General features: G+C 38.5%; 1 protein-coding gene across 3 annotated transcripts in view; it reads left to right on the forward strand.

Annotated features, from left to right (window-relative positions):
- Positions 1-26299, forward strand: part of dock8 (dedicator of cytokinesis 8) — a 65906-nt gene that overhangs the window by 23781 nt on the left and 15826 nt on the right. For all 3 annotated transcript variants that reach the window (XM_066711207.1, XM_066711206.1, XM_066711209.1), the window contains 25 exons: positions 107-256; positions 754-834; positions 1345-1504; positions 2260-2393; positions 2528-2621; positions 2804-2966; positions 13685-13802; positions 13998-14068; positions 14502-14646; positions 15073-15174; positions 15644-15739; positions 16608-16842; positions 17317-17481; positions 17856-18031; positions 18710-18805; positions 19292-19387; positions 19639-19788; positions 20646-20759; positions 21207-21362; positions 21596-21735; positions 23463-23629; positions 24158-24312; positions 24766-24948; positions 25213-25345; positions 25838-25919. In XM_066711207.1, the coding sequence (XP_066567304.1) occupies positions 107-256; positions 754-834; positions 1345-1504; positions 2260-2393; positions 2528-2621; positions 2804-2966; positions 13685-13802; positions 13998-14068; positions 14502-14646; positions 15073-15174; positions 15644-15739; positions 16608-16842; positions 17317-17481; positions 17856-18031; positions 18710-18805; positions 19292-19387; positions 19639-19788; positions 20646-20759; positions 21207-21362; positions 21596-21735; positions 23463-23629; positions 24158-24312; positions 24766-24948; positions 25213-25345; positions 25838-25919 (3362 nt within the window). The remainder of the gene's footprint in view (positions 1-106; positions 257-753; positions 835-1344; positions 1505-2259; positions 2394-2527; positions 2622-2803; positions 2967-13684; positions 13803-13997; positions 14069-14501; positions 14647-15072; positions 15175-15643; positions 15740-16607; positions 16843-17316; positions 17482-17855; positions 18032-18709; positions 18806-19291; positions 19388-19638; positions 19789-20645; positions 20760-21206; positions 21363-21595; positions 21736-23462; positions 23630-24157; positions 24313-24765; positions 24949-25212; positions 25346-25837; positions 25920-26299) is intronic.

Here is a 26299-nt window from a genome sequence, read left to right on the forward strand (position 1 = left end):
CCCCTGGGTTAAGACCTGATCCAGCTGAAGTGTAATAATATTTCTGAGAATGCTGCCTGTACTGATCTTCAGTGAGTTAACAGAGAGGCGTTATTCTTCTCCTTAGATCTCAGAGAACTTTTACTGTGACCTGAACTCTGACACACTGAAAAGCTTTGTGCGTGGCCATACACCTCAGATTGCTCCATCCAGCCAGGCCAGGTCTGCAATCTTCTCCATCACCTACCCTTCTCAAGACATCTACCTCGTCATCAAGGTACCTGCTTTAATGAATTATCACTGATGTCAACATTGTGGGCCTCCCTGACACTCTGTCCAGCCTCAACCCTCTTGACCGACTGTTCAACATCTACCGTTCCTGTATCAAAAGTCATTGTATTATCAGTAGCAAATATGGTACTGCAGGTGCAAGTGAGAAATGAGAAGAAGGTACATAATAGAAAGTAAATGGTCTTCACTGACTTGTACATTTTTGTATTTGACAAAATACGCTTTTAGTGCTTCTTGAACAGAACTCTTGTTTCCTAGTTACCAAATATGATGGAGACATTCTTCTGCTTTAATGGTTTGGCAGCCTAAAGAGCACTGAAGCGAGCTGTAGTGTAAAGCTCCACATACACAACTACACGTTTGTAATTAGAATTTACTGGGAACAACCAAGAACATTACAGTTTATGCTATTTTACTATATCAAATGAAGACCTATTAAGGCTTGTCTCATGCTGTGTCTGTCCTGTGTGTCCCGTGTTTCAGATTGAGAAAGTCCTCCAGCAGGGGGAGATCAGTGAGTGTGCAGAACCATACATGGTGATGAAAGAGAGTGAGGCTTCTAAGGTAAATCGTGCTGTTACACTCAAAAGGGGCTTTACAAATCACTTCTTAATGCCTGTGTATGCTTTAAAGTACAGAAAGCTGACCCCCACATAGTACAGAACACCCTTTTTACTTTTTATCTGATAAATGAAGATAAAACCAAAGTTCTGACATCACGTTCAAATAAACACAGCAGTGTAATACCATGGTCGATAATATATGTGGAAAGTGCTTTGAACAGATATTTTTCTTGTTGCTGTTTTAGCAATAACCTGTGCATTGATTGAAGCCCAGCTACTGATGGCATTTTGAATAGGTTCCAAGACAATTCTGCCTCTCCCATGTCTTTATTGTCAAAGTATTTCACCCATTTTGGTTTTAATTCCTAGAATATAAGGTTTATAAAAAAACTGTACATTTCAGGAAGATGAGTAACTCTCTGCCAAGCAAAGACATAACACAGGTAATAACATAGAGATAATATTCTTCTTCTGCGTGTATTTTTGTTAAAAGTGGTCCTGCATTTTTCAGAATAAGGACAAGCTTGAGAAGTTAAGAAATCAAGCTGAATCTTTCTGCCAGAGGCTGGGAAAATACAGGATGCCTTTTGCCTGGGCCACTGTGAATATCATGAGTGTGATCAGCACAGCCACCTTGGACAGAGATGTTACAGACCTGGAAAATATGAATGGTAAGAGTTCTGTTTCAATTCAACATCATTTAAGTTCAGTTACTTTATTAAATTGCATGCTTATGTTCATGATGCATTTCTGGGTATGATTACCTTTTTTTGTAACTAACACATTTTGAGCCTAGACCAAACTGAAACTTTGACCTCCCCATAAATTGCAGATTGCAATCTCTTAACTGATCACTTTTTTATTTATAATTAAAGTACCCTCTGATAATGAAAGAAAGTTAATAATTTGTGATTCTCAGGTGGGTCAAGACCTCCATTAACATTTTTACATTAAACCGGTGTTCTCATGATAAATGTCAAATTTTGCCATTTAAACTTTTGTTACTGACGTTCTCTGACACTGTTTGTTTTGTCCACATACACCATTTTTAAGTTTTCCCACAAAATATGCATGTACATCATCACTTCCTGTGAAATTCACCTTCCATAGAAACAGTAATTATTTAAGAAATTGACTTTTATATGACATTAATAAAAAAGCTATTGAACCAAGAACTGAAAAAACTGAAGACTAAATAAAGCTAATATGAAGGCCCTGACAGTGTTTAAAGTTCATAGCTTTTGATTAGATCAAAGGTTTATAGTTCAATTACATGTATGATTTGTATTTTCAGTCTTTTCTATTTTAGGTTTGTGCTGAAGGTCAGCAATGACATTTAGACTTGGTCTAGTTCCATTGTTGTATAACCCATATACATAGAGCTTGGAAAGAAATGTGTGTTTCTGTTTCCTATTTGAATTTGTAGGCAGAGCTGGTGGCGATAGAAGAAACCTAGTACCATACAGAAGAAATTCTGAGCGGTTTAACTCTCTGGAAGATCACTATAACTTGACAGGATTCAAACCAGCCACTATTACCATCAGCACCTTCTGCAAACAGGTACATAATTTCCCAGCACAATCTTTTAAGATGGGGGAACTCATATTAAAAATACGCAATGATATACAAAGTAGTGTATCAAATCACTGTTACAGTCGGCTGAGTATACCAAATGCATGTACTTCTGTCACTAGGAGGGAGATCGACTAAGTGACGAGGACTTATTCAAGTTTTTAGCAGATCTTAAAAGATCCTCATCCTTGCAGAGAAGAATAAAGACAATGACAGGTGAGTCACCACAACCCACTTTATTACTTGCTCTAGAAGTTTATAAATTGTCGAAATATCATGTAAAGTGTCCTTATTAAAAACACAGTTTTTTTACATACACCTGTATTGTGTAATAGAAAACCATTTGTATGTGTGAAGACTTACAGATGCCTAAATCCGGTATTGTGTTTGCGTTGAAGGAACCATTAAGCTGGACCTGGTCCCAGCTCCAGACACTATGTCAGGATGTTTGTCCTCTGAGCTGATCCCGGTACGGCCAGTTTCTGAGAAGAACGTACGGGCCGTTAAAGAGGTTCTGGAATTCCCATCTCGAGAGGTTTATGTTCCCCACAGCACATACAGGTATGATCTGAGCTTTCCTTTAATTGATATTATTGACTGAGTGTTACATTAACACAAGGTGAACAACCTATATATTCTAAACATTTTAAAAGTTGTAATGTGAATGTTGGGGTTAGGGATACCAGTATCGGGTATCGGGCCGATACCGTGCTCATGTACTCGTACTCGTACTCGTATTGATAGAAATTTTTCGATACCACTCACCGATACCACTACATCTTTTCGTCGCGCACTTCATCAGCAATATGCATATTCAGTTACAAATTTCACATGGTCTGTCTCTTTTGATTTAGATTGAATATTCCTTAATGTCTAAATGATCTTGTTGCAAACCCAGGTCTCTGGATCAATGCCTTGATCAGTCAGCTGTTTAACCATGATGCTAATTTTTGTATTAGTGTAGGCACTGTAGATTTGAAAAGTGTGTTTTCTGCATTGATACGCAGCTGTATGACAGAGCCATTTCAAAGTGTTTTCTAACTGGTTATTTATGTTTATATTGTGGTTATATTATACAAGTCTGCTAAGATATGTGCATACCGATTTATAGCTACACCAGTTTACACAGTTTATTGCAAAACGTTTTTTTTTTGTTTATGTTGCCTTTATGCGCACATTTTGATAAATTGAAGAATCGCAGGTGATCTACCTTGTCTGCCTGTCCTCTGATCGGACAGATTTGTATTGGTGGCTTGCTGGTGTGGCGTTTAGACTGCTGTTGGCTTCAGCATCGATACAGGACTGAAGGAGCCTCTTGCCTTCAGCCAGCTGCCCCCGGGCACACGGAATAAGACACTGCCGGGTTACTAATGCAACACACAGCCCTGTTGAAAAGCGTGTTTTCTGCATTGATGTACACAGCTGTAATAGACAGGCGGATCCATTTCAAAGCACTTCATGTTGTATTAAGTAAAAAGTAAAATATGTATTTAATATTTCGAGTTAATAAAATATGTATAAATGGTTTTATGTTGTAAATATAACAATAATTGTGCTAGCCCTATTTTAAACACCCCCGTCTCTCTCTCTCGACTAATTGTTATTATTAATTAATAATAAATAGTTACAAAATAACATTAACTAAGAAGTAAAAATAAATGCAACATGTACTACAACAAAAAAAACTTTAGTTGAGTGACCACAAACTACAAATATTCACCTGGTGTTCTGCACATTATGTATTCGTGCTGGTTCATAAGTAAGCTCACAGCTGATCATACTGAGATGATTCTCTTCATCAAAAAGAACCTGCCTCTCACCTTTCCAAGAAAGGCTTAGCCCTTAGACAGGGCACTAATGTATGATGACTATTTCAGTCGTTCTGTTACAGTAGGCTTTGTGGTGTAGTACTGCTATTCAGTGAGTTTAGACATTTCATTGAAATGTGGAGACAGTGCCAGTGTGGAGGCTGTGTTTGTTTACACAGAAAGTTTTATGTTCATTTTTGAATGTCAGAAATAGCCTCCTGTTATACATTTTATTTAATACTCAGATATTATTTATATTTTATTTTATATCAACCAGAGTGCATCTGACAAATAAAAACGTTCTTCAAATGCATTGCACTTTGATGGTAATTGTCATTTTTATGGGAGAAATCCTGCCTTATTAAGTACTTGGTATCGGTACTCGGTATCGGCAAGTACCCAAATGTAAGTACTCGTACTTGTACTCGGTCTAAAAAAAAGTGGTATCGGTGCATCCCTAGTTGGGGTTTCTTTTTAAATAATCTGTTCTGGTGAAGAATAAGAGAACCTATGTTAAATCTCTAAACATCATGTCAAAACGTGATGTGTAAGCACATTTAACAATTTGTGCTTCCTTTTATGTCTCAGAACAACGTGTCACCATGGGACATATTTAAAGTGCTTCAGCTACCTAAAGGAAAAAAAAACTGCATATTTTCATGTGACTTATAGATATCTCAGTTCTGATATTCAACACAAGGAGGACCACTCTGTGCAGTATGCTTTTTATTTCCTCTTCTTTAAGAATGCATAGTTATACTGTAGTTAAACCTCTTACTTTATCAAAGCAACATCATACTCTAATCTCTCAAATACAATAGAAGTATTCTATTTACTTTTGTAAACTAAAAAATGTTGCTGGCATTCAAAATAGACTATATAGTGTTGCTTCAAATCGGAAGGACTTTATTGACATCACAGAAAAATGAAAAACCAATATTTTGAATACAAATATCCAGTCAAAAATAAGTTCTAACTAATAATTTATTATCTTACGGTTTGCACTTATAAGTTGTTATACTTATTATGTTGATTTAACAGTGCAAAAGCTGTGAACAATATATAACATGTTACACCATGTACCTAGAGGAAATACACACAGAACTGTTTCTGTGTTGAGACAGTCATAACAAACCAAAAATAGTAATGGTTCACACCTAAATGCTGATAGGATGTATATTTCATACTGAGCTAGAATTGTCTGAATTCCTTGTGGAGAGATAAGAACCCTGGAACTCTGAAGGGTATTGTTTATAGGCTTTTGCAGACTAGATCACAAAATCTAAAATCATCCAACTATCTTAAAACAGCATTACTTTTCACATAGGTAATGAACTGTAATTCCACTTGATTTGTGTACATTTATTTCATACAAGTTTCTTTTGAATACATACACATATTCAATTCAGTGCCTCACATTTGGAAATTCGACAGGTGACGCCAATTAAAAAATAAGTAGCAGAAATATGTATAGATCCATTTGTTTCAGTAGCATGATGGAATTAAGCTGGGTAGTTACAACATAAATGTGTAGTGTGTGTGTGTGTGTGTGTGTGTGTGTGTGTTATATGTTGTCATATTAGACCAAAACCCTCTTAATGAGGTAATGTTTTTCATGGCAAGCTTTGCTAAATTTTATGTCTATAATAAATCTGCCTCTATGATAGACATAATTCTTACAAGATGGACTTCCATGTTCCCATCGACTTTGTGTTGTGCAGCTTGTTTGTTCACAGGGTTGCATAAGAAATCAGGTTTTCCTGGCAATAAACTTATGTCCAATGACTGAGCACTTCTTTTAGAGTACATTGTCAAATCAGTCACCCAAGTGCAGTAAACATGTCTTTACAGAGAATTAATTCTCCATCACTCACCAGGAGAAAACTTTTTTAATGTGCAAAAAAGAAGGAATTCAGCTGTAGCCTATTATTTATTTATTTATTTATTTATTTATTATTATTATTTTGATTTGAATCTTACTTTGAAGTTCAAATATACCTCAAAATGTACTTTTGTTTGACATAAAGAAATATCTGCTTAGTCACAATAGCAGAGCTCTCTGGTGTACTGTAGTAGTTCCCAGTCCTGTGTGGTGAATTAGTCTTTATCCTTGGAAAATAAATCTTATTAAATTTTTCTTCAGTGCGGATGATTCACCAGTGATTGGAAGGAACATCTTATCAAGTCAGTGTTGTCACGGCTGAGACTGCAGAACTGAATAAAAGCACCCACTTCTAATATGTAGAAATCCCTGTGTTGAAAATGAGTTCAGGATTGTATTAAATAGGTGTAGACTGTGGCAAAGCTGAAGACTTAAGTTAGTCTCTTGGGCGCTGTATTTGCTTAATGACACTTAATAATAGCATAGTTCTGTTTCAATTGAAGCATTGAAGCATCAGGAATCAGTTACACAAACGCAGACCCTCTGCCAGATATGCCAGAGAACTTGAGTAGATGTTGGGAGTTGTGTACTTTGGATGCAGCTGCACCGTGGAGCATAGGAGTGTTGTTCCTTGCTGTGATGAGTCATCATGTAGCCTCCGGTGCAATTTGTATTGGACCCGTGTGAGGTGAGAATTTCGTAATTGCGGTCTCTAGCTGTTTTCTGTGAAAGTGACACTTACAGTGATGGTGGATAGCTATGAAGAAGCAACTTAAGAGAGACAGATCTTCAGCAGTCAATATCAGTGTCAGAGTATTGTCTATATTGGCCTGCAATGTGTGACTTTATTAAAGTTTTGTTAAGCATGTCTGCACACTTTACTGCATTTATTTTCATACAAGACTAAGAAAAGGGCAGTTGAGAGTTTGTCAAAGTGTATCAGCTGCTTAACTAGGTGCAAGGCTAATTGTCAGGGTCCCACACTTGGTGGTAGTCCCTATTTATCTAGTAGTACAAGTAATCTTGTGCTGGTGTCATGGGGCTCATAGTGTATAAGCTCATTACAGTGGTGTAATCCCTCTCCATGTTTGATGGTGGGGATGGTGTTCTTGGGGTCATTCCTCCTCCTCCAAACACGAGTTGAGTTGATGCCAAAGAGCTCGATTTTGGTCTCATCTGACCACAACACTTTCACCCAGTTCTCCTCTGAATCATTCAGATGTTCAATGGCAAACTTCAGACGGGCCTGTACATGTGCTTTCTTGAGCAGGGGGACCTTGCGGGCGCTGCAGGATTTCAGTCCTTCACGGCGTAGTGTGTTACCAATTGTTTTCTTGGTGACTATGGTCCCAGCTGCCTTGAGATCATTAACAAGATCCTCCCGTGTAGTTCTGGGCTGATTCCTCACCGTTCTCATGATCATTGAAACTCCACGAGGTGAGATCTTGCATGGAGCCCCAGACCGAGGGAGACTGACAGTTATTTTGTGTTTCTTCCATTTGCGAATAATCGCACCAACTGTTGTCACCTTCTCACCAAGCTGCTTGGCGATGGTCTTGTAGCCCATTCCAGCCTTGTGTAGGTCTACAATCTTGCCCCTGACATCCTTGGACAGCTCTTTGGTCTTGGCCATGGTGGAGAGTTTGGAATCTGATTGATTGATTGCTTCTGTGGACAGGTGTCTTTTATACAGGTAACGAGCTGAGATTAGGAGCACTCCCTTTAAGAGAGTGCTCCTAATCTCAGCTCGTTACCTGTATAAAAGACACCTGGGAGCCAGAAATCTTGCTGATTGATAGGGGATCAAATACTTATTTCCCTCATTAACATGCAAATCAATTTATAACTTTTATAACTTGAAATGCGTTTTTCTGGATTTTGTTGTTGTTATTCTGTCTCTCACTGTTAAAATACACCTACCATTAAAATTATAGACTGATCATTTCTTTGTCAGTGGGCAAACGTACAAAATCAGTAGGGGATCAAATACTTTTTTCCCTCACTGTAGGTCATAGTTAATGTTGTGGTGATGCTTGTATTGCTGGGGAGAAGTCCACAGACACTACTCTAAGGAGGCCTGAGAATACAGACTGAAGGCCATCTGATTAGCCAATGCCAGGAACATTTTATTGTCCTAGTGTTTTTTTTAGGCTAATGTTATTATAATTGACAGAGTCACTAGTATGGACATACTAGTGGTATTGGACTAAGGCTTTAAGTCTTTAATACCCAACTTTTGAAAAATAAAATGAGACATAATTGATCTAACTAACAGAGTTGAATTTGTTATTATGATAGTTAAATATCATAATTAATTAAATATTACTATATTATTATGCCAGGACTTAAGAGCATCCTTTACAATTTCATTACACCCCATTTTGCTGCAGTATGAACATAATTTCATAAAAAATGTCATCTTCTTAAGTAATTTACCTGTAAAGCATTGTTGAAGTTGTGCTGTTATAAACCTGTGTCACTTCTTGGCGTCTTAGCTATGTGTTTATAACAAAAAAATAGTTGTATTAATTGAAATGCTATGTCAGGTATGACATATGAATGCTATGAGTGTGTTGAAAATCCAGTGTGGAAACCTGTGGCAGAAATATTATGTGTTTGTGAAGTCTTGGCTATAGTTTGTGTAGGAAGAAAACAGTACATCAAATCCAGTTTAGCATAGTATCTGTGTGTTGTTCCTGCAGTCCCATCTCTTCCTCTTGAGTCACTACCTCTGCCTCCAGTTCATTAAGGCGTTGTGTCCGGACTCCTATTAAGGACTGATTATACATGAAAGACTTTAGCTCTTTGGATTGTTGGATTTGCATAACATATGCAGTTATTCATGCAACATAAGTAAGAAGGCAGTAGTTTAAACTTGTTGTGCAGTCAAGTAACCAGCCTCTTTTAAAATAACTCTTCTGTATTCTATAACAGAAAATGTTCTGTTTTATGATAAATGAATAATCATAATTTTACTGTATCCTGAGCACTGAAATTTGGGGGATTACACAAAACCTTGTTAATAATTATTTGAATACATTTTTCTTTCCTAGTTCACCATGGATATTAAAACTGAAAATCATACAAATACAAGTAGCAACATATTGTAGAAACAATTAGTTTAGATCAGTTTTTTCACACATGGGCATTGAAACTGGTTATTTATTTTAATGAATGTATCATCTAACAACAAAACCATAGATGTGGACAACAAGCATGGTATTTCTCATTTATATATTTAATTCATGTTGATGTATTTCTGTTTTTGTTGGCAAATACAATATCACACTTACTTTGAGATGAGTCAGATCTAGAGGTTTGTGCACTGCTGCTCCAGGCTGTGAGATCCACTGCACCTTCTCCTCCAGGTTTGCCAGTCGATTGGCCATTGAATCTTTGTAGCCCATGAGAGCTCTGAGCTGCTGCCTCAGCACTTCTGCACGCTTCTGTAGCCGTTCACTCTGAGCTGCAGATACCTGGGCATCCCTCTTCAGACCCGACCATGTCTTACACACTGCTGCTCTCTTCTTGCTCAGCTCGGACAGCGCCTTGTTGTAGACTGTCAGGTGTACAGAGAACCTCTCCATGTGTTCTTTGATGTACTGCGAATTCCCCCTAAGTACTGATGCCAGCTGCATAAGACCATGTGAATGCACCCCAACCTGCTCAGGAGGGGCAAAGATTTCTTCTGGGTCTTTTCCAGGACTGTTGTCAGTGAGGCCGAGGCCAAGGATACAAAAAGACCACTGAACAACATAGCCCGCCTTCATTATTGTCTCTATCTTTTGGATCCTGCTTTCCCTTGTTAGGACAGGGGGGACTGGCACTCAGGGCTTGAGGGTTAGTATGGGGGAATTTGAATCTTTGTGAAGTCATGTGACTGTACAGTAGCATCAGCATGACAAAACCAAGAGGGAGTTTCCTTAAAAATGCCATCCCATTAACTCATGAACCTGCAAACAGAATATTATTTACTCTGTTCACTTCATTATATTTTGGATGTTTTCTCTTCGGAAGATTTTAGGCTGTACATTTGATATGGATAATTACATGAAGAGTAAGTGAATGCATTTGTTTCAGCAAATATTACTTTTTTATAGCATGTAGTCAGTTATATTAGTAACCATTTTTGTAAAATGATTTATGTTTTTAAAGCTTCTCAGGGCATCAAATTAGAAATCAAGTCCTTTCTTCCTAAAAATGCAGTTGTGTGTAATATTTCAATGCGTCCAAAGGAACCATATGAATTCACATATTCACACTGTTAACAATCACACTAAATTGTAGTGGCATCTCTCAGACATTTTCTGTCAACTTCAGTTTACTTCAAAAACGAATTGGTCAGTGATTGTTTGAAATTCAGTATAGCCATCTGTGCTAATTTGCATGTTATATAATCCCTATGCTGTTCATTTTCAACCAACCATTGCCAATTGGCTGGATACTACAGATGTGTATTACTTAGTTGACATGGTTAAAATGTCATCCCCTGTTATTACTTTGTGGTGTAATGTTACCTTGCAAATTATGTAAACAGTGAAATTGTTGAGTTACAAAGTGTGAAGCTAGGCCAAACAATAATACAGATATTTGTGATAACACAGGGAACACACATTTAAGTATTTATCTGCCTTCAGGGAAAGTGTTTTTCTTTCTTGAACTTTGGCAAGTCCTCAACAAGGCAAAAATCAACTCGGTGGCCGAGCTGAACGTCAGTGTAGTCTCACAGACTCGGAGTGTGTAAACATCTTTCCAAGGTTTAAGAATAATTTAATACTACAGGCATGATGACATTTAAACACTATGTCAGAGGACAGAGATGAGGTGATTGTATAATACGTTCTGCAATTTGAATTCTGGGGTTTTTCATTTGTTCATAATTCTGGTAGCACTAAAATGACTTGATTTTTCATGTGTTTCATATACATGTTCCATAGAATGATGGGTATGTATTATAAAGTGTGACCCTATGTTTTAGGTGTACAACAAAAATGATCAGATTAAAGAGCTCTTGCCTTATTCTTATTGTGATGAGCAATACATAGTCAGCACAGAGCTCAAAGGATGGTTATGAACGATTTAGACTAGTGAGCGTTCAGTCAGTTCTTCCCCCTTTACTGTTGTGTCACTGCCCTTGTTGACAAACTTCTCAATTTTATAAATTTGTTAAAATATTACATTGTATGTGACGTCATTGATTAATATCAGCGTATCTCACTCTGTAATTCCCCTTTTTTATTTAAAAGATGTGCACATGCTCTGTAGACCCAAGGTGCATTCAAAAGCAAAGAAAATCCCTAAACTTTCCAAGAATTAACCTGTATAAATTAGAAGAACAGAGACCTCTAGTGCTCAATGGAGATATTGAACAAAGGACTGGACTAAATCAAGATTTTGACCTGGCCATGCATTATATGATATTAAATGATCGGTACCTAGGGCTGGGCGATATGACTTAAAAATAATATCTCGATATTTTTAGAAGTTTGGGCGACGCACGATATATATCTCGATATTTTTTTTTTTATCCAATCAAGCCACAAAATAAGACCAAAGACATTCAAACTACAAGTATTTCGTTAATCCTTCAATAAGCAAAACTAACAAATAGGCTGTCATGGTAAATATATGCAGAATGCAACACATTACAGGGCAAGTGTTGTGTGATTACTATTACATGTGTTATGTTGTTATGGGATATATATATATATATATATATATATATATATACACACACACACACATACGTTTAGCTGGCGTTACAATAGTTTTAATAAATCTTAAATGCGGTGTGCCTTATCCCAGGGATTTTATATAGAACAATTATCTGTATTATATTACGATGGTACAGCAGCTCCCGTCTAAAAACAGTCCATATTCACCGATGTCTCAAATGATTTATTAGAGAAAGTGAACATCACAATGCCTACGCGTTTCGACTTCTCTTCCTCAGAGCACATGGACACGCAGCATGATTTACTGTCGCACCAGTAATAGTGATCACGCAGCACATGCGCAGTAAAGGTGCAGATTGAGGCAGATTGAGCACAGCCGGGTCTATAGCGGCGCATTAACATCTGCTGGACAGACGTTTCTCCTGTGACTGTCGCGTCTCGATTCTGCTGACCGGTACAGCACGATGTTAATACAAAATATTATTATTATTATTATTATTATTATTATTATTATTATTATAATACAACTGTTGAACCACTTCACCATCTTAATAAAAAGAAAATGATACATTCTGCATGTGTTTGCATTGCTTTCCAATTTATTAAAATGCAAACAAACGTTATTATGAATTTTATACAAATGATATCAGTCTATATTAGCGGGGGTGCTTGCAGATCGAGTTCAGCCCGGCGACGAGAGCGGGGCGGACCGTGTGCGCCTGCGCATTAACGAATCTCTTGGTTGTGTGTTATTGTGTGTCGCGTCTCTCTCATGTCTGTCTGTTTCTGATGCTCATTTCTTGCCGCATCCGACACGTATGGAAGAACCGGGAAGAACGCAAAGCGTCCTAATGACGAAAAATACTGCCGTAAAGATGGCAATTTGCGACACTACGATATAAACGATATAGCTTAATATGAAACGATAGACGTTTTTCTATCGTCATACGATATATATCGTCATATCGCACAGCCCTATCGGTACCTAATCACGTTTTTGTTTCTAAGTAGTAGAAAGTGGCTTTTGACAATAGATTTAACCATGATCGGTTACAAGTTTATTATTCTAGTGAGATTCAGTGATCAAATTAGGGTTGTATTTTGGTCCAGGCTTGGGTTAAGAGTCCCCAGTCCCCAGGCTGTCGTTAAGGTTAGGGTTGCTCTTCTAGTGATTTAACTGAAATATGTGTGGATTTGTATGAGTCTAGCTGGACATTATGGTGTTTGGCCTTAAAATGAGGCAGGTAACCTACTGATGTAATGTAAGAGTGAGTATTATTTAGGTATTGCGTTTATTATATTCCATATTTATCTTGAAGGAGGATTTGGGTGATTAAGAAGAATTTCACAATTACAAATTGAGGAATTAGAGATGAAGGTTTTAATGAACTCACAATTACATTTAGGTATTTTAGAGTATTATTTTGAGGGTTCAGAATGTTGTTCTGATCTTCAAATTGTGTTAGAAACCTGTTGAGTCAGGTATACTTTCAAGACTAGAAAAAGGATTTGTAAAATTTGTAAATAAGATTATGTACTTCCCTGTGAATAAGGAATTGGATGTTTATGGTAAATCTGTAGCATATGGAAGGCACACCTACCAAACTTCATACCATACATCATTTGCAACACAGCAATCTTTGTTAATTGTGTCAGTAATGTATTAATTTGAAATTATTTAGTAGTAGTATTTATTTATTTATTATTGACTTTTCAAAACTTTTGTGGCACACCTGGTGAAGCTTGAAGTCTCAGCAAGGTGCCATGGCACACTGTCTGGGGAGCACTGGTAGACATACTTACAGACACACACCCAGAAAAAACAAGAGACTGACTTGAAATGTAATTTGTTGATCGACATTCATGATTGAATTTGACCTGTTTCAGTTAAAAACTGTAACCTTTGTTTTTCAGAAACTTGCTCTACGTCTATCCTCAAAGGCTGAGCTTGACTACCCGGCTGACTTCGTCCAGGAACATCACTATCAAAATCCAGTTTATGTCTGGGGAGGACGCCAGCTGTGCAATGCCTGTAAATATATACTAGCTTAATTTATTCACTTCTATTTCTGTTAATGAATAGTAATAAGAAGGCCTTTAAATATATGTTTATATATTAATTTATTCTGGTATTTCAAACGTTTTATTTATGTTATTTATAATTAAAATGTAGTATTGTGTTTTGATTAAAAGCATGTTTTAACATCTTCTCACTTTATTCAATTAGGTTATTTTTGGAAAGTCAAGTGGTGCAGAGTTTGTCCAGGAAGTGTATACTTCAGTTACATATCACAATAAGTAAGTGGAGTGGAGTCATGCATTGTTTATTCTGTTTGCAGTGGTAATGGAAAGTGAAAGCAGGATTAGTTTTTCAATCACTTGGAGCAATATACTTTTTAGAAGTTGTGTCATTTGTACAAGGATAATGTGCTTTCTACTTGGCCATTAAAAACAATATAGGTACTGGATATTTCTGGAATAAAAATAGTTTACCCTGAAGCGATGTGTCAGACTTGTGTCAAGGTTATTTGGTAAAAATCTCCTACATATATTTTAGGAAAAAATACAGGATTTAGGATAGCAATTTTTCTGAAAAATCTTCAACAGTGTTCACTTTCTGTAACTGTTTCACAGCCATTTCTGTGATTAAAAAACAGGAGAATATAAGTCTTTAGTCTCTCTAAGTAAGGGGGAAAATCCGAGTGACGGGCACTCTCACCCCTTTATTTAGGTCTCCTGACTTTTATGAAGAAGTGAAGATTAGGCTGCCAGCCAAACTGACAGAGAGGCACCATCTCCTGTTCACCTTCTACCACATCAGTTGCCAGCAGAAGCAAATCCAGGCGGGCAACATGGAGACCCTCATCGGCTTCTCTGTGAGCATCGGCTTTTCTCCTGCTTTCAATCATGTAGTCAAGTCACGGCTCAGCATCTTGGTTCTTAACGCCCAACTGAGGCACAGCAATCCAGAGTTTATTAATCCGTTAAACCACACATAAGAGAAGTCTGTGGACTAGTTTTTGGGTAATGGTGAAATGAAACTAAAGCTAATATCAGAAGTGACCCTTCAATTCAACAGGAAGGACTTATCCTTTAATTCACTGCTGCATTCTCCAGTACATCTTAATATACATACACTCCCAAAATGCTGTCAGGTAACTGTTGATTAAATAGAGATACACATAGACATGTTTTCTGAGTAGCTACACACATCAGATTTCCCAATATTGCTGTTGAATTATTATTTTTCATTTACATTTTTTTAAGAAATACCTGATTGATGTTTTTATTACATGTTACAGTGGCTTCCTATTGTGAACAATGATAGACTGCAGACTGGACAAAACTGCCTGCCTATAGCCTTGGATCGACTGCCCGCTAATTACTCACTGCACTCTCCCGAGGTATGTTCAGCACTCACCCCACTCAGGATCTCTCAGAAACTATAAAGACCGTTATGTCACTGAATAATATGAGAACATTGGCTGTATTTGTTCTTACAGAAATATTCCACTTTGTACTTTCACCTTTTGATATATTTTGTTTTCACACTGACTGTGTTGTGAGGTTTCACCCAGCTCCAGTTTTACATGCCAACTGTTGTCCATTGTGTACATGATCTCATCGACACATAAAGGGCTTAAATGCAGCATAGATGTAATACTGTTCGGCCATTCTGAGCTCCAAGTTCTGTGTAACAATGTAAAATGCATGCCTTTAGTTTAATAACCGGGTGACATCATTACGAAGTATTAGTGCACTGTGTTGAAATGTTTCTTATGTCAACTGTAAGTTGCTCTGGATGAGGGCGTCTCCTAATAAATACATAATAATAATAATAATAATAATAATGATAATAATCCTGTATTTCAGAAAATCCCTGTGCAGAATCCTCCGATAAAGTGGATGGAAGGCCACAAAGGAGTCTTCAGCCTTGAAACACAAGTGATATCATCTGTGCACACACAAGTAAGCTGTATAGTTTGCATAATTTCTTTTTTCTTTTTTTAAAGGTGTTTTATCATTTTGTCTATTTTCCTAGTTTTATAATTATAATGAAAACCAATTATTCAGGTAAGGTTTCATTGGTTATTTTCGACTAATCATAATATTTTTTTGTGCATTTAAAGCAACGTATTGTTTTTCAATGTTCAAAGTAATTTATATGTGGCATAAATTCCTCCCAGCTGGTATTAGGTTGACAGTATTATAAAAGCTACAGTTCTTGTAGTGCTTGTATGACTTACAGTGAAGGAGATTTGTTAGGTTAATTCAGAAGACTCTTTTATCTGTGCTTTTTACTCAAGATAATTCAGTTATGTAACCCCAGGGACATGAACACACTAGTGCACTCTAATATTAGCCTGTAATTGCCTGGCATAACAAGATTGTGGCAAGGATACAGACCAGTACAACGTTCTTTTAAGCAATAGTTGCGCAGTGTAAACCATTATTCATTATTCATAGACATTCATACTGTTTATAGTGTTAATTGTAGCTGCTAATTCTCAAAATCTTTTAAGGTCTTAGTTATATAAATATCTCTAAAATAGCATTGTAATGATCAATAAACATGGTATTACGTGTGTGTGGTTACTTGTATGATAATAATTTGGTTAGGGCCTATTTAAAGTGTATGTGTTTCAAACAGTATGTGAATTGTTAAATGGGTTGTATTGTTACTGATTAATGACCCATTCCTTGTTTAACAATGGCACTTTCTTAACCCTATAAAATAATCACTTATTTATTAATAGTTAGCTATTAATCAGGCCTCCTTCCCCCTCAGGTTATAATCAGCTCTTTATTGATAACTTTGCTCTTTTATTCTTTCAAGGATAACCATTTGGAGCGGTTCTTCACTCTTTGTCACGCCCTGGAGAACAGGGTGACGTTTCCCATCCGGGTTCTGGAGGAGAAGATTCCCGAGAGCAAACTGGAGCAAGAGCTGAAGCTGAGCATCATCTCGCTGTCCTCGTCCCGCCTGGAGCCCCTGGTTCTGTTCTTGCACCAGGTCATGGATAAGCTCTTCAAATTGGTTGTGCAGCCCATGGTCATCGCAGGACAGACAGGTGGGTGTGAACTCTCTTACAGGCTCCTCACTGTCCTGCCTGAGAGTCAGCCTCTTTCTCTCCTGCAAAGTATGGAGGAGTGAGGTCATGTATTTCAAGTAACAAAATGAAAAATAATACATAGACAGATTATGTACTTCTGCGCTTTAGTACCGTGAATGGGTAAAGAGAGAGAGAGAGATGGTCAGATATAAAGAGATGGAGATGGGGTGTCAGGGGCTCTGGGTAATTCTGCTCTGACCCTGTGATTTTACATGAACAGAGTCTAGGAAGTCAGACAGACATGTCTTCATAGCCATTTCTCAGTGCTGACATTTTTATTTATTCACTTTTTATTTCACTGCTGTGCCATTTTGTGTTCCCTTTATTTAATGCTAAGTAATCAGTATCACCCCCATTAAAGGAATATAGGGTTTAGCCTTCTCTTCTTTAATCAAAGAAGCCACTGATCATGTCTGTTGTCTTTTCCCACAGCTAATCTCGCCCAAATTGCATTTGAGTCCATCGTGTCCGTGGTGAACAGCCTCCACAACAGCAGTGAGCTCAGCAAGGACCAGCATGGAAGAAACTATCTCCTGGCATCGTATCTGTACTATGTATTCAGGCTTCCAGACACACAAAAAGATATATTGAACACAGGTAATACTTTTTCTACAAGAAAACCAGCTTAATCTAAGAAATAACTAGTATTTATAGCTTTTTCTCACATTGGCAGTTCACTCAGTCTTTATTCAGTCAACTGAAAAGTTTTCCCTGGGATGAATTGGCACACTCTGGAATGGTACCTTTGACAAATAGGTATAGTTTAATGAACAACATGTATTATATTAATGGAGTCACTGCATAATGGGGGGTAAATTGATAGGGAGTTTCTTCTATCCTTTCTGCACACTGGCTGGAAATGCTCATTATTCAGACCGCATACCTGAGAAGCCAATACTAGGGACCAATGGTGAGAACCTGGGTTAAGATGTACTTTGCTGCAGAGGTGTGTGTTTGTGTTTTGGCTGCAGGCTCTGGCATGTCCCTGCTTCATCCAGAGAGCCGCTACAACACAATAGGCCGAGCCAGCGCCTCCTCGGTGGGCTCCAAACTCCTGCAGTCTCGGGTCCTGAGCAGCAGCAACCCGGACATCCCTGCCCCACAGGCTGCGGACGACGAGGAGGTCAAGAACATCCTAGCTGCCAAGGTACACTGCTGCACACTGTAGCACATCACACACGGCCCGGGGCTGCAGATCCAGGGAGGATTTTGTCCAAACTGAAGAGAGAGAATTAGAAAACTGAAATTGTGTGTTTTTTTTGGGGGTTTGACCGGTGCATCTTGCATTCAGTGACCGAATTACACTTTAAACTGATGGTGAGCTATGCAAAAAGTCTATAATATAGTGAAAACATGACATTGATTATAGTCGTTTAATTAAAATTATAGGGCATAATGCTATAAGCTACGCTGTAAAAACAAAACATTTAAGGTCACATTTTTTAAGAGCACTGTCATTCATCCTGCCACTGTTTATGTGCTCTGAAGTGTATTTCACTATGATCCTCAATCCTTTTAGTGTTCCTTTAACAGTAGCTCCTTAATAACAGTTGATGTGTTTTTTTATTTTTATTTAATGTCCTTGTTTGCTCAAGAATCAACCTGCTTTAAAATATGCAGACTTCCCCTTCTTGTGCAGTGTAAATTGGCAAAATACTAGATTAAAGTTATTTTGCGGGTCACAATCAAAATAAAAGTGGAGTTTGCTTTAGCAGCTGAGAAAGGTAAATAATTCGGTGGTGGGATGAAAGATAACATTGCTGACGCACATCTGTAGAGTTTCTGAACTGCAGCTTTATTTCTTGTATTTTGTTTTCCATTTCAGGGCTTAAATAATCCTGGCAGTCGCATGTCTTCCTATATAGAAGTCAGCAACTACTTCCAAAATACTGCAGGGGGGCCAAGACCAACAAATAAAAAGGTAGGTTGTGACCACTAGAGGTCAGCATTTGATAATCCATGCTGTCTTTTTGTCAGCAATGGGTAAAAGTGTGCTACACTCCACAATTCGGTGCACATCTCTTTCTTAGATAAGAGTACATTGAGTAACATTGCAACAAAGTGATTTCAAACATCTCATACATATAGACCCTAAAAGGAGACTACTGAACAGCACATGATTTAATAAATGTTTGATCATCCAAAATAGATCCAGTAAAGAAAAGTATATCAATCACATGACATCAGCTGTGTAGCAATCAAACACATACTGAGTTGCAGGAGTAAATAATTATTTATTAACTAGCTTCGCAAATGATCATGTCTTTGCATCAGGAACCCTCAGTTTTACTGACCTTGTTCTGTCAGCATTTCATCAATGATATTCACAGCACAGCAGTGTGTTCAACAGGGCACTTCTGAAACAGTGTATGAATCCACCTTTTAATATTCTTTTTCTTATTTCTAGCTATTTCATGAGGAGTTGGCTCTGCAGATGGTCGTCAGTACTGGGGTGTGCAGAGAAAATGCCTACAAATATGCCTGGTTCTTCTTTGAACTCTTGGTACGAATCCTTTGACTTTATCTCTTCCCATGTCTTTGTTTACCTGTGTTGCTGCAGACTCATTAACGTTCAGAGTGAGGTCCTGAAGAATTCTTCACCTAAGAAAAGACCGAGATGTGCCTTACATTTTATCATATATGGTTTTGATATATTTCTCCATCACAGCTTGATACTTTTGTTTGTATTTTTAATAAACAGATATTACAGGGTTTATTTTTAAAAGAATTGACATGACCTTGTTCATCTTGTAGGTGAAGAGCATGGCACAGTATGTCTTCCAGATGGAGAAACAAGACACCCCTCGCAGGAACCGTTTCTCTGACAGATTCAAGGATGACATCACCACAATAGTGAATGTTGTGACTGCGGAGATCGGGACCATTTTGATCAAACAGCAGAAGGTAAACGAATAAATTAATCCCTTCTACTGCATTATAATACCTGTGTCTTCATTGTTCGTTTAAACAGAGACTCCAAAAAGGGACTTTATGCTGCAGGATAAACACAACAGCTGAGAATGTCTTGGCTTCATAATGGAAATGGAATGACAACCCATATACCTTATATACTGTTTTGACGCCACCATTGTAGTTGTGATTTGGCTTTCGTGAGCTCTCTGAAATCGGAAGCTTTTCATACCCTGCTGGCTAATGTAAATGGCAGAGTAGCTAACCGCGGTACTGCACACTGTGGCTGCAGTTTCTGGCCTGCGAGGCACAGACCCAATTGGTGCCTGTTGATCTGAGAACAGTAATGCAGTGGCTGTGTGGTCAAACTGTCTTGAGTCTGTGGCCTGGACATCTCTGTGCTTTCAACATTTCCAGCTAGTGTAATGTCAGCAGCAGAACTGGATATTTCTTTTACAGACTGTGATACATCTGGTCTTTTCAAATTCATTTTATGGTTTCTCCCATAAAACATAGTTATCTTCTATGTAAAACATGATGTTAAGGGGACAGAAGCTAGTGGATAAAGCACACCATTTATTTTATTGGCAATGCTAGGAGTCCGGGCTCTACAGCTCCACGGCCCTAGAATTGTAACTCTGTTCTGACTCACAAAGCCCATCTAATCAGGCTGAGTCTTTGGCCAAACAAAGCAGAACAGTTACTGATGAGACTGAAATGGCCAGCTGTGAGCTAAAGTGCAAACTGTGACAGATGAGACTTAAGCAATCAATAGACCATCATGTAAATGATTGCCTCTGACTTTATAGACAGACATTGTATAACACTTGACTATTTTGATTGGTTGGCAGGAAATTGAACAAGCCGAGAAGATCAACATTAGCCTGGCATTCTTCCTGTATGATCTTCTGTCTCTCATGGACCGTGGCTATGTATTCCACCTCGTCAGAAACTACTGCAATCAGGTAACTCTCTGCACTGAGGCAAAAATTTCAATCAGTGTTGTATTTGAGAGACTGCCCTTTCGTGATGAGCTCCATCTCGAGCCACTCTACATGTCACTATAAAATAGGGAATACTGCAAGTAAAGTAGGATAGTAATACGTGATGTAGAAGGATGTAATCAGATATTCCAGAAATAATGCTATGCATGACAGTATGAAAAGAAAAGCAAGAGCGTTCAGTATGCACAAATATTTTCAGCTTTAGGTGTAGCTTTCACTTTGGTATTTATAAAAATGCCAAAAAACAAAGAACATTGCATTTCATTGCTCCAATGAGATTCAAAATAATAATTTATTTATTTATTTCTCCTTTAGAATCCCATTTATTTCCTTGCTGAGGTGCTTCTGTGCTTGGGCTTCTCTAATGTGTGTGTTCTTTGGTGCAAATGAAAGTTGCCTCTTTTTCAGATGTCTGCCAAGGCGATCTCTGTCCCCACTCTCATATCAATGAGGCTAGAGTTCCTACGGATTCTGTGCAGTCACGAGCACTATCTCAATCTCAATCTCTTTTTCGCCAACCCGGCCTCTGCCCCCGCCTCCCCGTGCCCCTCAGTCTCCTCCCAGGTAAATCTGCATCTCTTGAGAGATTTGGCACTACAAGGGGGTCACTTGGGTTTTTTGTTTACTGTTTGCTAGAGTTACATATTTGAATGCAACTGAAAATGTTTAATCAGTCTGCACATGTTTTTCACAGTCCTTCTTAATGCATGTAATACAGAACCAAAGGTATAGGAGATACCTGTTTGCCACAAATCATCCATCTCCTAGCTTTCTAACTAGATCTCTTATTCGGACAGACCTCAAGCACTTGTTCCAGTTTTCAGGACCAAAAGATCGCCAACATGTTTGATCTTTCTCAAGACTTCAAACAGCAGCACTACCTGACCGGACTACTGCTCACCGAGCTCAGTTCAGCGTTGGACATGGAGGTCGATGGGTGAGTGAGACAGTCTGGGCTGTCTGGTGACAGAAATAAAACTACGACAGAATCTGATGTACAGTACTGTGCAAAAGTTTTAGGCAGGTGTGAAAAAATGCTGTAAAGTAAGAATGCTTTCAAAAATAGACGTTAATAGATTATTTATCAATTAACAAAATACAAAGTAAGTGAACAGAAGAAAAATCTACATTAAATCAATATTTGGTGTGACGACCCTTTGCCTTCAAAACAGCATAAATTCTTCTAGGTACACTTGCACACAGTTTATGAAGGAACTCGGCAGGTAGGTTGGCCGAAACATCTTGGAGAACTAACCACAGTTCTTCTGTGGATTTAGGCAGCCTCAGTTGCTTCTGTCTCTTCATGTAATCCCAGACAGACTCGATGATGTTGAGATCAGGGCTCTGTGGGGGCCATACCATCACTTCCAGGACTCCTTGTTCTTCTTTACGGTGAAGATCATTTTTAATTACTTTTGCTGTATGTTTGGGGTCGTTGTCATGCTGCAGAATAAATTTGGGGCCAATCAGATGCCTCCCTGATGGTATTGCATGATGGATAAGTATCTGTACTTCTCAGCACTGAGGAGACCATTAATTCTGACCAAATCCCCAACACCATTTGCACAAATGCAGCCCCAAACCTGCAAGGAACCTCCACCATGCTTCGCTGTTGCCTGCAGACACTCATTCGTGTGCCGCTCTCCAGCCCTTCGGCGAACAAACTGCCTTCTGCCACAGCCAGATATTTCAAATATTGACTCATCAGTCCAGAGTACCTACTGCCATTGTTCTGCACCCCAGTTCCTGTGTTTTCATGCATAGTCGCTTGGCCTTGTTGCCATGTCGGAGGTATGGCTTTTTGGCCGCAAGTTTTCCATGAAGGCCACTTCTGACCAGACTTCTCCAGACAATAGATGGGTGTACCAGGGTCCCACTGTTTTCTGCCAATTCTGAACTGATGGCACTGCAGGACATCTTCCGATTGCGAAGGGAAGTAAGCATGATGTGTCTTTCAACTGCTGCAGTATGTTTCCTGTGTCTACGGTCCTCAACGTTGCCCATTTCTTTGTGCTTCTTCAAAAGAGCTTGGACAGCACATCTGGAAACCCCTGTCTGCCTTGAAATGTCTGCTGGGAGAGACCTTGCTGATGCAGTATAACTACCTTGTGTCTTGTTGCTGTGCTCAGTCTTGCCATGGTGTTTGACTTTTGACAGTAAACTGTTTATAGCAACCTCACCCTGTTAGCTGAGTTTGGCTGTTCCTCACCCAGTTTTATTCCTCCTACACAGTGGTTTCTGTTTCAGTTAATGATTGTGTTTCAACCTACATATTGAATTGATGATCATTAGCACCTGTTTAGTATAACTGTTTAATCAGACACCTGACTAAATGCCTACAAAATCTTTTGTAAGTGTACCTAGAAGAATTGATGCTGTTTTGAAGGCAAATGGTGGTCAAACCAAATATGGATTTGATTTAGATTTTTCTTCTGTTCACTCACTTTGCAGTTAGTTAATTGAAAAATAATCTATTAACATGTCTATTTTTGAAAGCATTCTTACCCTACAGCATTTTTTCCACACCTGCCTAAAACTTTTGCACAGTACTGTATATCATAGTGTCATCAGCTGTAAATAAACATTGAATAAGTTAAGTTTTGTAGATGGCAGGTGCTTAATTTCTCAGTTGGCCTAATGGCATTTTATTTTTTTCTGTTTCAGAATATGCAAAGTTCAAAAGAAAGCCATCAACGCAATATACAGCCTCCTGTGTTCACATGACCTGGACAATCGGTGCATCCGTCCCGATGTCAGGTCAAAAATAGCTGCTCTGTACCTCCCTCTGGTGGGCATCATTATGGAATCCCTCAGCCATTTGGACTTCACAGGTCAGTAGAGTAGAAAGCAGGGTTTTTATGTGAGGGCAGATGCATTAGATGGCAAATAGAAATACACTCAGCAAGCAATCGAGCATCATGTTATGGAAACTGCAGTAGGACTTCACTGTGCCTGTCAGTTAAGTTATAGTAAAAGCTCTGGATATTGAAGATATTGTTGTTGGCCTGTTTCCTTATAAGCTATGGCAGATGTTGGGCAGAATTCACAAACGGAGTACTGGTGCAGTAGCGTGCTGTAAGAGATTAAACTAATACTTTTCCACAAATTATCTTTTTTTATGGACTCCCAAAACATTTCTTAGTTGTTCTACCGCTTTTTTCATAGATTGCATGAACACACGAGTCAAAGGATTCAAGCATGCCAGTACATTTGTTGTAGTATCGTGCAGCGCCACTGACATGGTTCCCAATATATTTATGGATTCTCATCTGGGATTGTCCTGTTCGCTGTACAAGGGACATTTTCATGAATGTTATAATATGTTGTACCCACTCCTTCTGGAATCGATGTCCTTGCAGTTGCTGAATCCTGGAGTGGGAAAGGAAAGACATCAGGACTAGAGGAGGAGACTGAGGCTGTCACACCTATCAGTCAATCAGTTGCTATGGCGATAGCAGGGAATCCTTTCAACACTCTTGGAAAAGCCACACTTGCGTCGTTGTCATCATCTGTGGTATGGGAGGCCGTTATACTTTATAAATCCCTATGAAATTGTTTGCCAGCAGCAACAGAACATCTATATTATTCCTAGCAATTTTCTGTTTAGGTTTTGTCCGTTTTATAACCAATTGTGATGATGAAGTGCTCTTATTTATAACCTGATATCTATCTGTTTGTTTTAGTCATTAAACAGCATGATTCATTAAATCGAGTGAGAGAAATAATGCTCATAAATGTGAAACAAAAGTTAATGAATATTTGAATACATTATTTCTCAGTGTTGGGGTGTCCTCAGCGAGCTCTCTGAGATGATAACTGTAGTTCAAAGTTGCAGCAGGACAGATAACATTTGAAAGGAAAGACAAGTACAAAGTTAAAAAACAAGGGACAGTTAAGCAGTCGGGTCCATTACTGGAGTGAAACCGTGCTCTATCAGTAGGTGCTCATTAAGAATCTTTTTTTTCAGAGCGGTAAACAGTGTGGCACTTTGTCAGCTGAAACGAGCCGAAATCTGCTCATCTGCTTCTTGTGGATAATGAAAAACGCTGATCAAACCCTCATTCACAAGTGGACTGCAGACCTGCCCTCCTCCCAGCTGAATCGACTGCTGGAGCTGCTGTATATATGCGTCTCCTGTTTTGAGTACAGGGTAAAGCCCCATCTTCAATCATACAATCATGTCAACGTGTGGATGACAGAATCAATCCATTTATAATGTACACAGTAATTTCTTCCCAGAATGATTTACTATTGACTACAGATAAATGGGGTTATTTTTAATTCCTGTCTCTGAGGCTCGGTCTTAAAAAAGAGAGGTTGTTGACCCTTATGGAGTTGGAAGAGAATGAAAAAAACATGTATGCCATTTGATGTATCTACATTTGGATGTGTCCTTTTTTTGTTTTTCCTCCAGGGAAAGCAGAGCTCAGACAAGGTCAGCACCCAGGCACTACAGAAATCACAGGCTGCCAAGGCGCGGCTGGAGGAGGCCTTGCTGGGGGGCATGGGTGCCCGGGGAGAGATGATGAAACGCCGGGGGGTCACAGGTGATGTCAGCCGCTCGTCTGCCATATCCCTAGAATCCCACATTGTTTTGAGCAGAACCTTCCATCAGACCAAACTGAATTTTTGAAAGACATGAGGGAAGGACCCGAAAAGGCTCAGAGTGAAAACTCATGCTATTTTACCTTCTCAAAGAACACCACTGCGTTTGTGATTTCATAGGTCATGGGAAACTATGAAACTACAACCGAATAGTAGTTGGTGATGTGTTGGAAACATGTCAAAGTTATTTTCCAGAGAGTAAAGTTAGAATTAAGAAAGAAAAATGACAGTCTTTTCACTGTATCTTTCCATTTCCTAGATTCATATTTACACTGTACAGGGTGTTAGATATGTGGGTCCTCATTCCCTTCCAAGAATTTAGAATGAGAATGTTTGCCATTTTACTTGCGTCTCCCTTCAAGTTCTGACTGTAGGCACTTTTATTGCGGTCAGTAGACCAACTCACCTGACATACCTGTTTGTATTTTTCCCAGGCAATGACAGGGCACAAAACGAGAACCTGAGGTGGAGAAAAGATCTGACCCAGTGGAGACAGACGAACGACAGGCAGGATAAGTAAGTGCTTATGGAAAATGCCTCTAGTACTCTGATTGTGTTTCACGAATGTGCTTATTATGGTTTTACTAAGCCTTTTTTCTAAGCCTTTCAGTTCATTTTCTTGGTTGAAGTCCTTGTTTGCCATTTCAGTTGTTTAAAACAAATTAAATCAATACATGAGAAGACAAAAATAAACTGCTTTTTGTCCTTTAATAGTTCTCCCATTTGAGTGTTTTGTAATGGGAAACTTTTTATGAGTACAAGTAGCATATAATTTTAAGGGAAATTTTAGGGTCAGTTTTCAATTTCCCCTTTGGCAAAGCAGTTGATACCATATTAAATTCAGCGTTTGATTCCAGTTAGTGTTTAACAATTTGATTTAATCAATTTCTGTTAAT

This window comes from Amia ocellicauda, chromosome 8 (genome assembly GCF_036373705.1).
Source record: "Amia ocellicauda isolate fAmiCal2 chromosome 8, fAmiCal2.hap1, whole genome shotgun sequence".
In the NCBI taxonomy this organism is placed as follows: domain Eukaryota; kingdom Metazoa; phylum Chordata; class Actinopteri; order Amiiformes; family Amiidae; genus Amia; species Amia ocellicauda.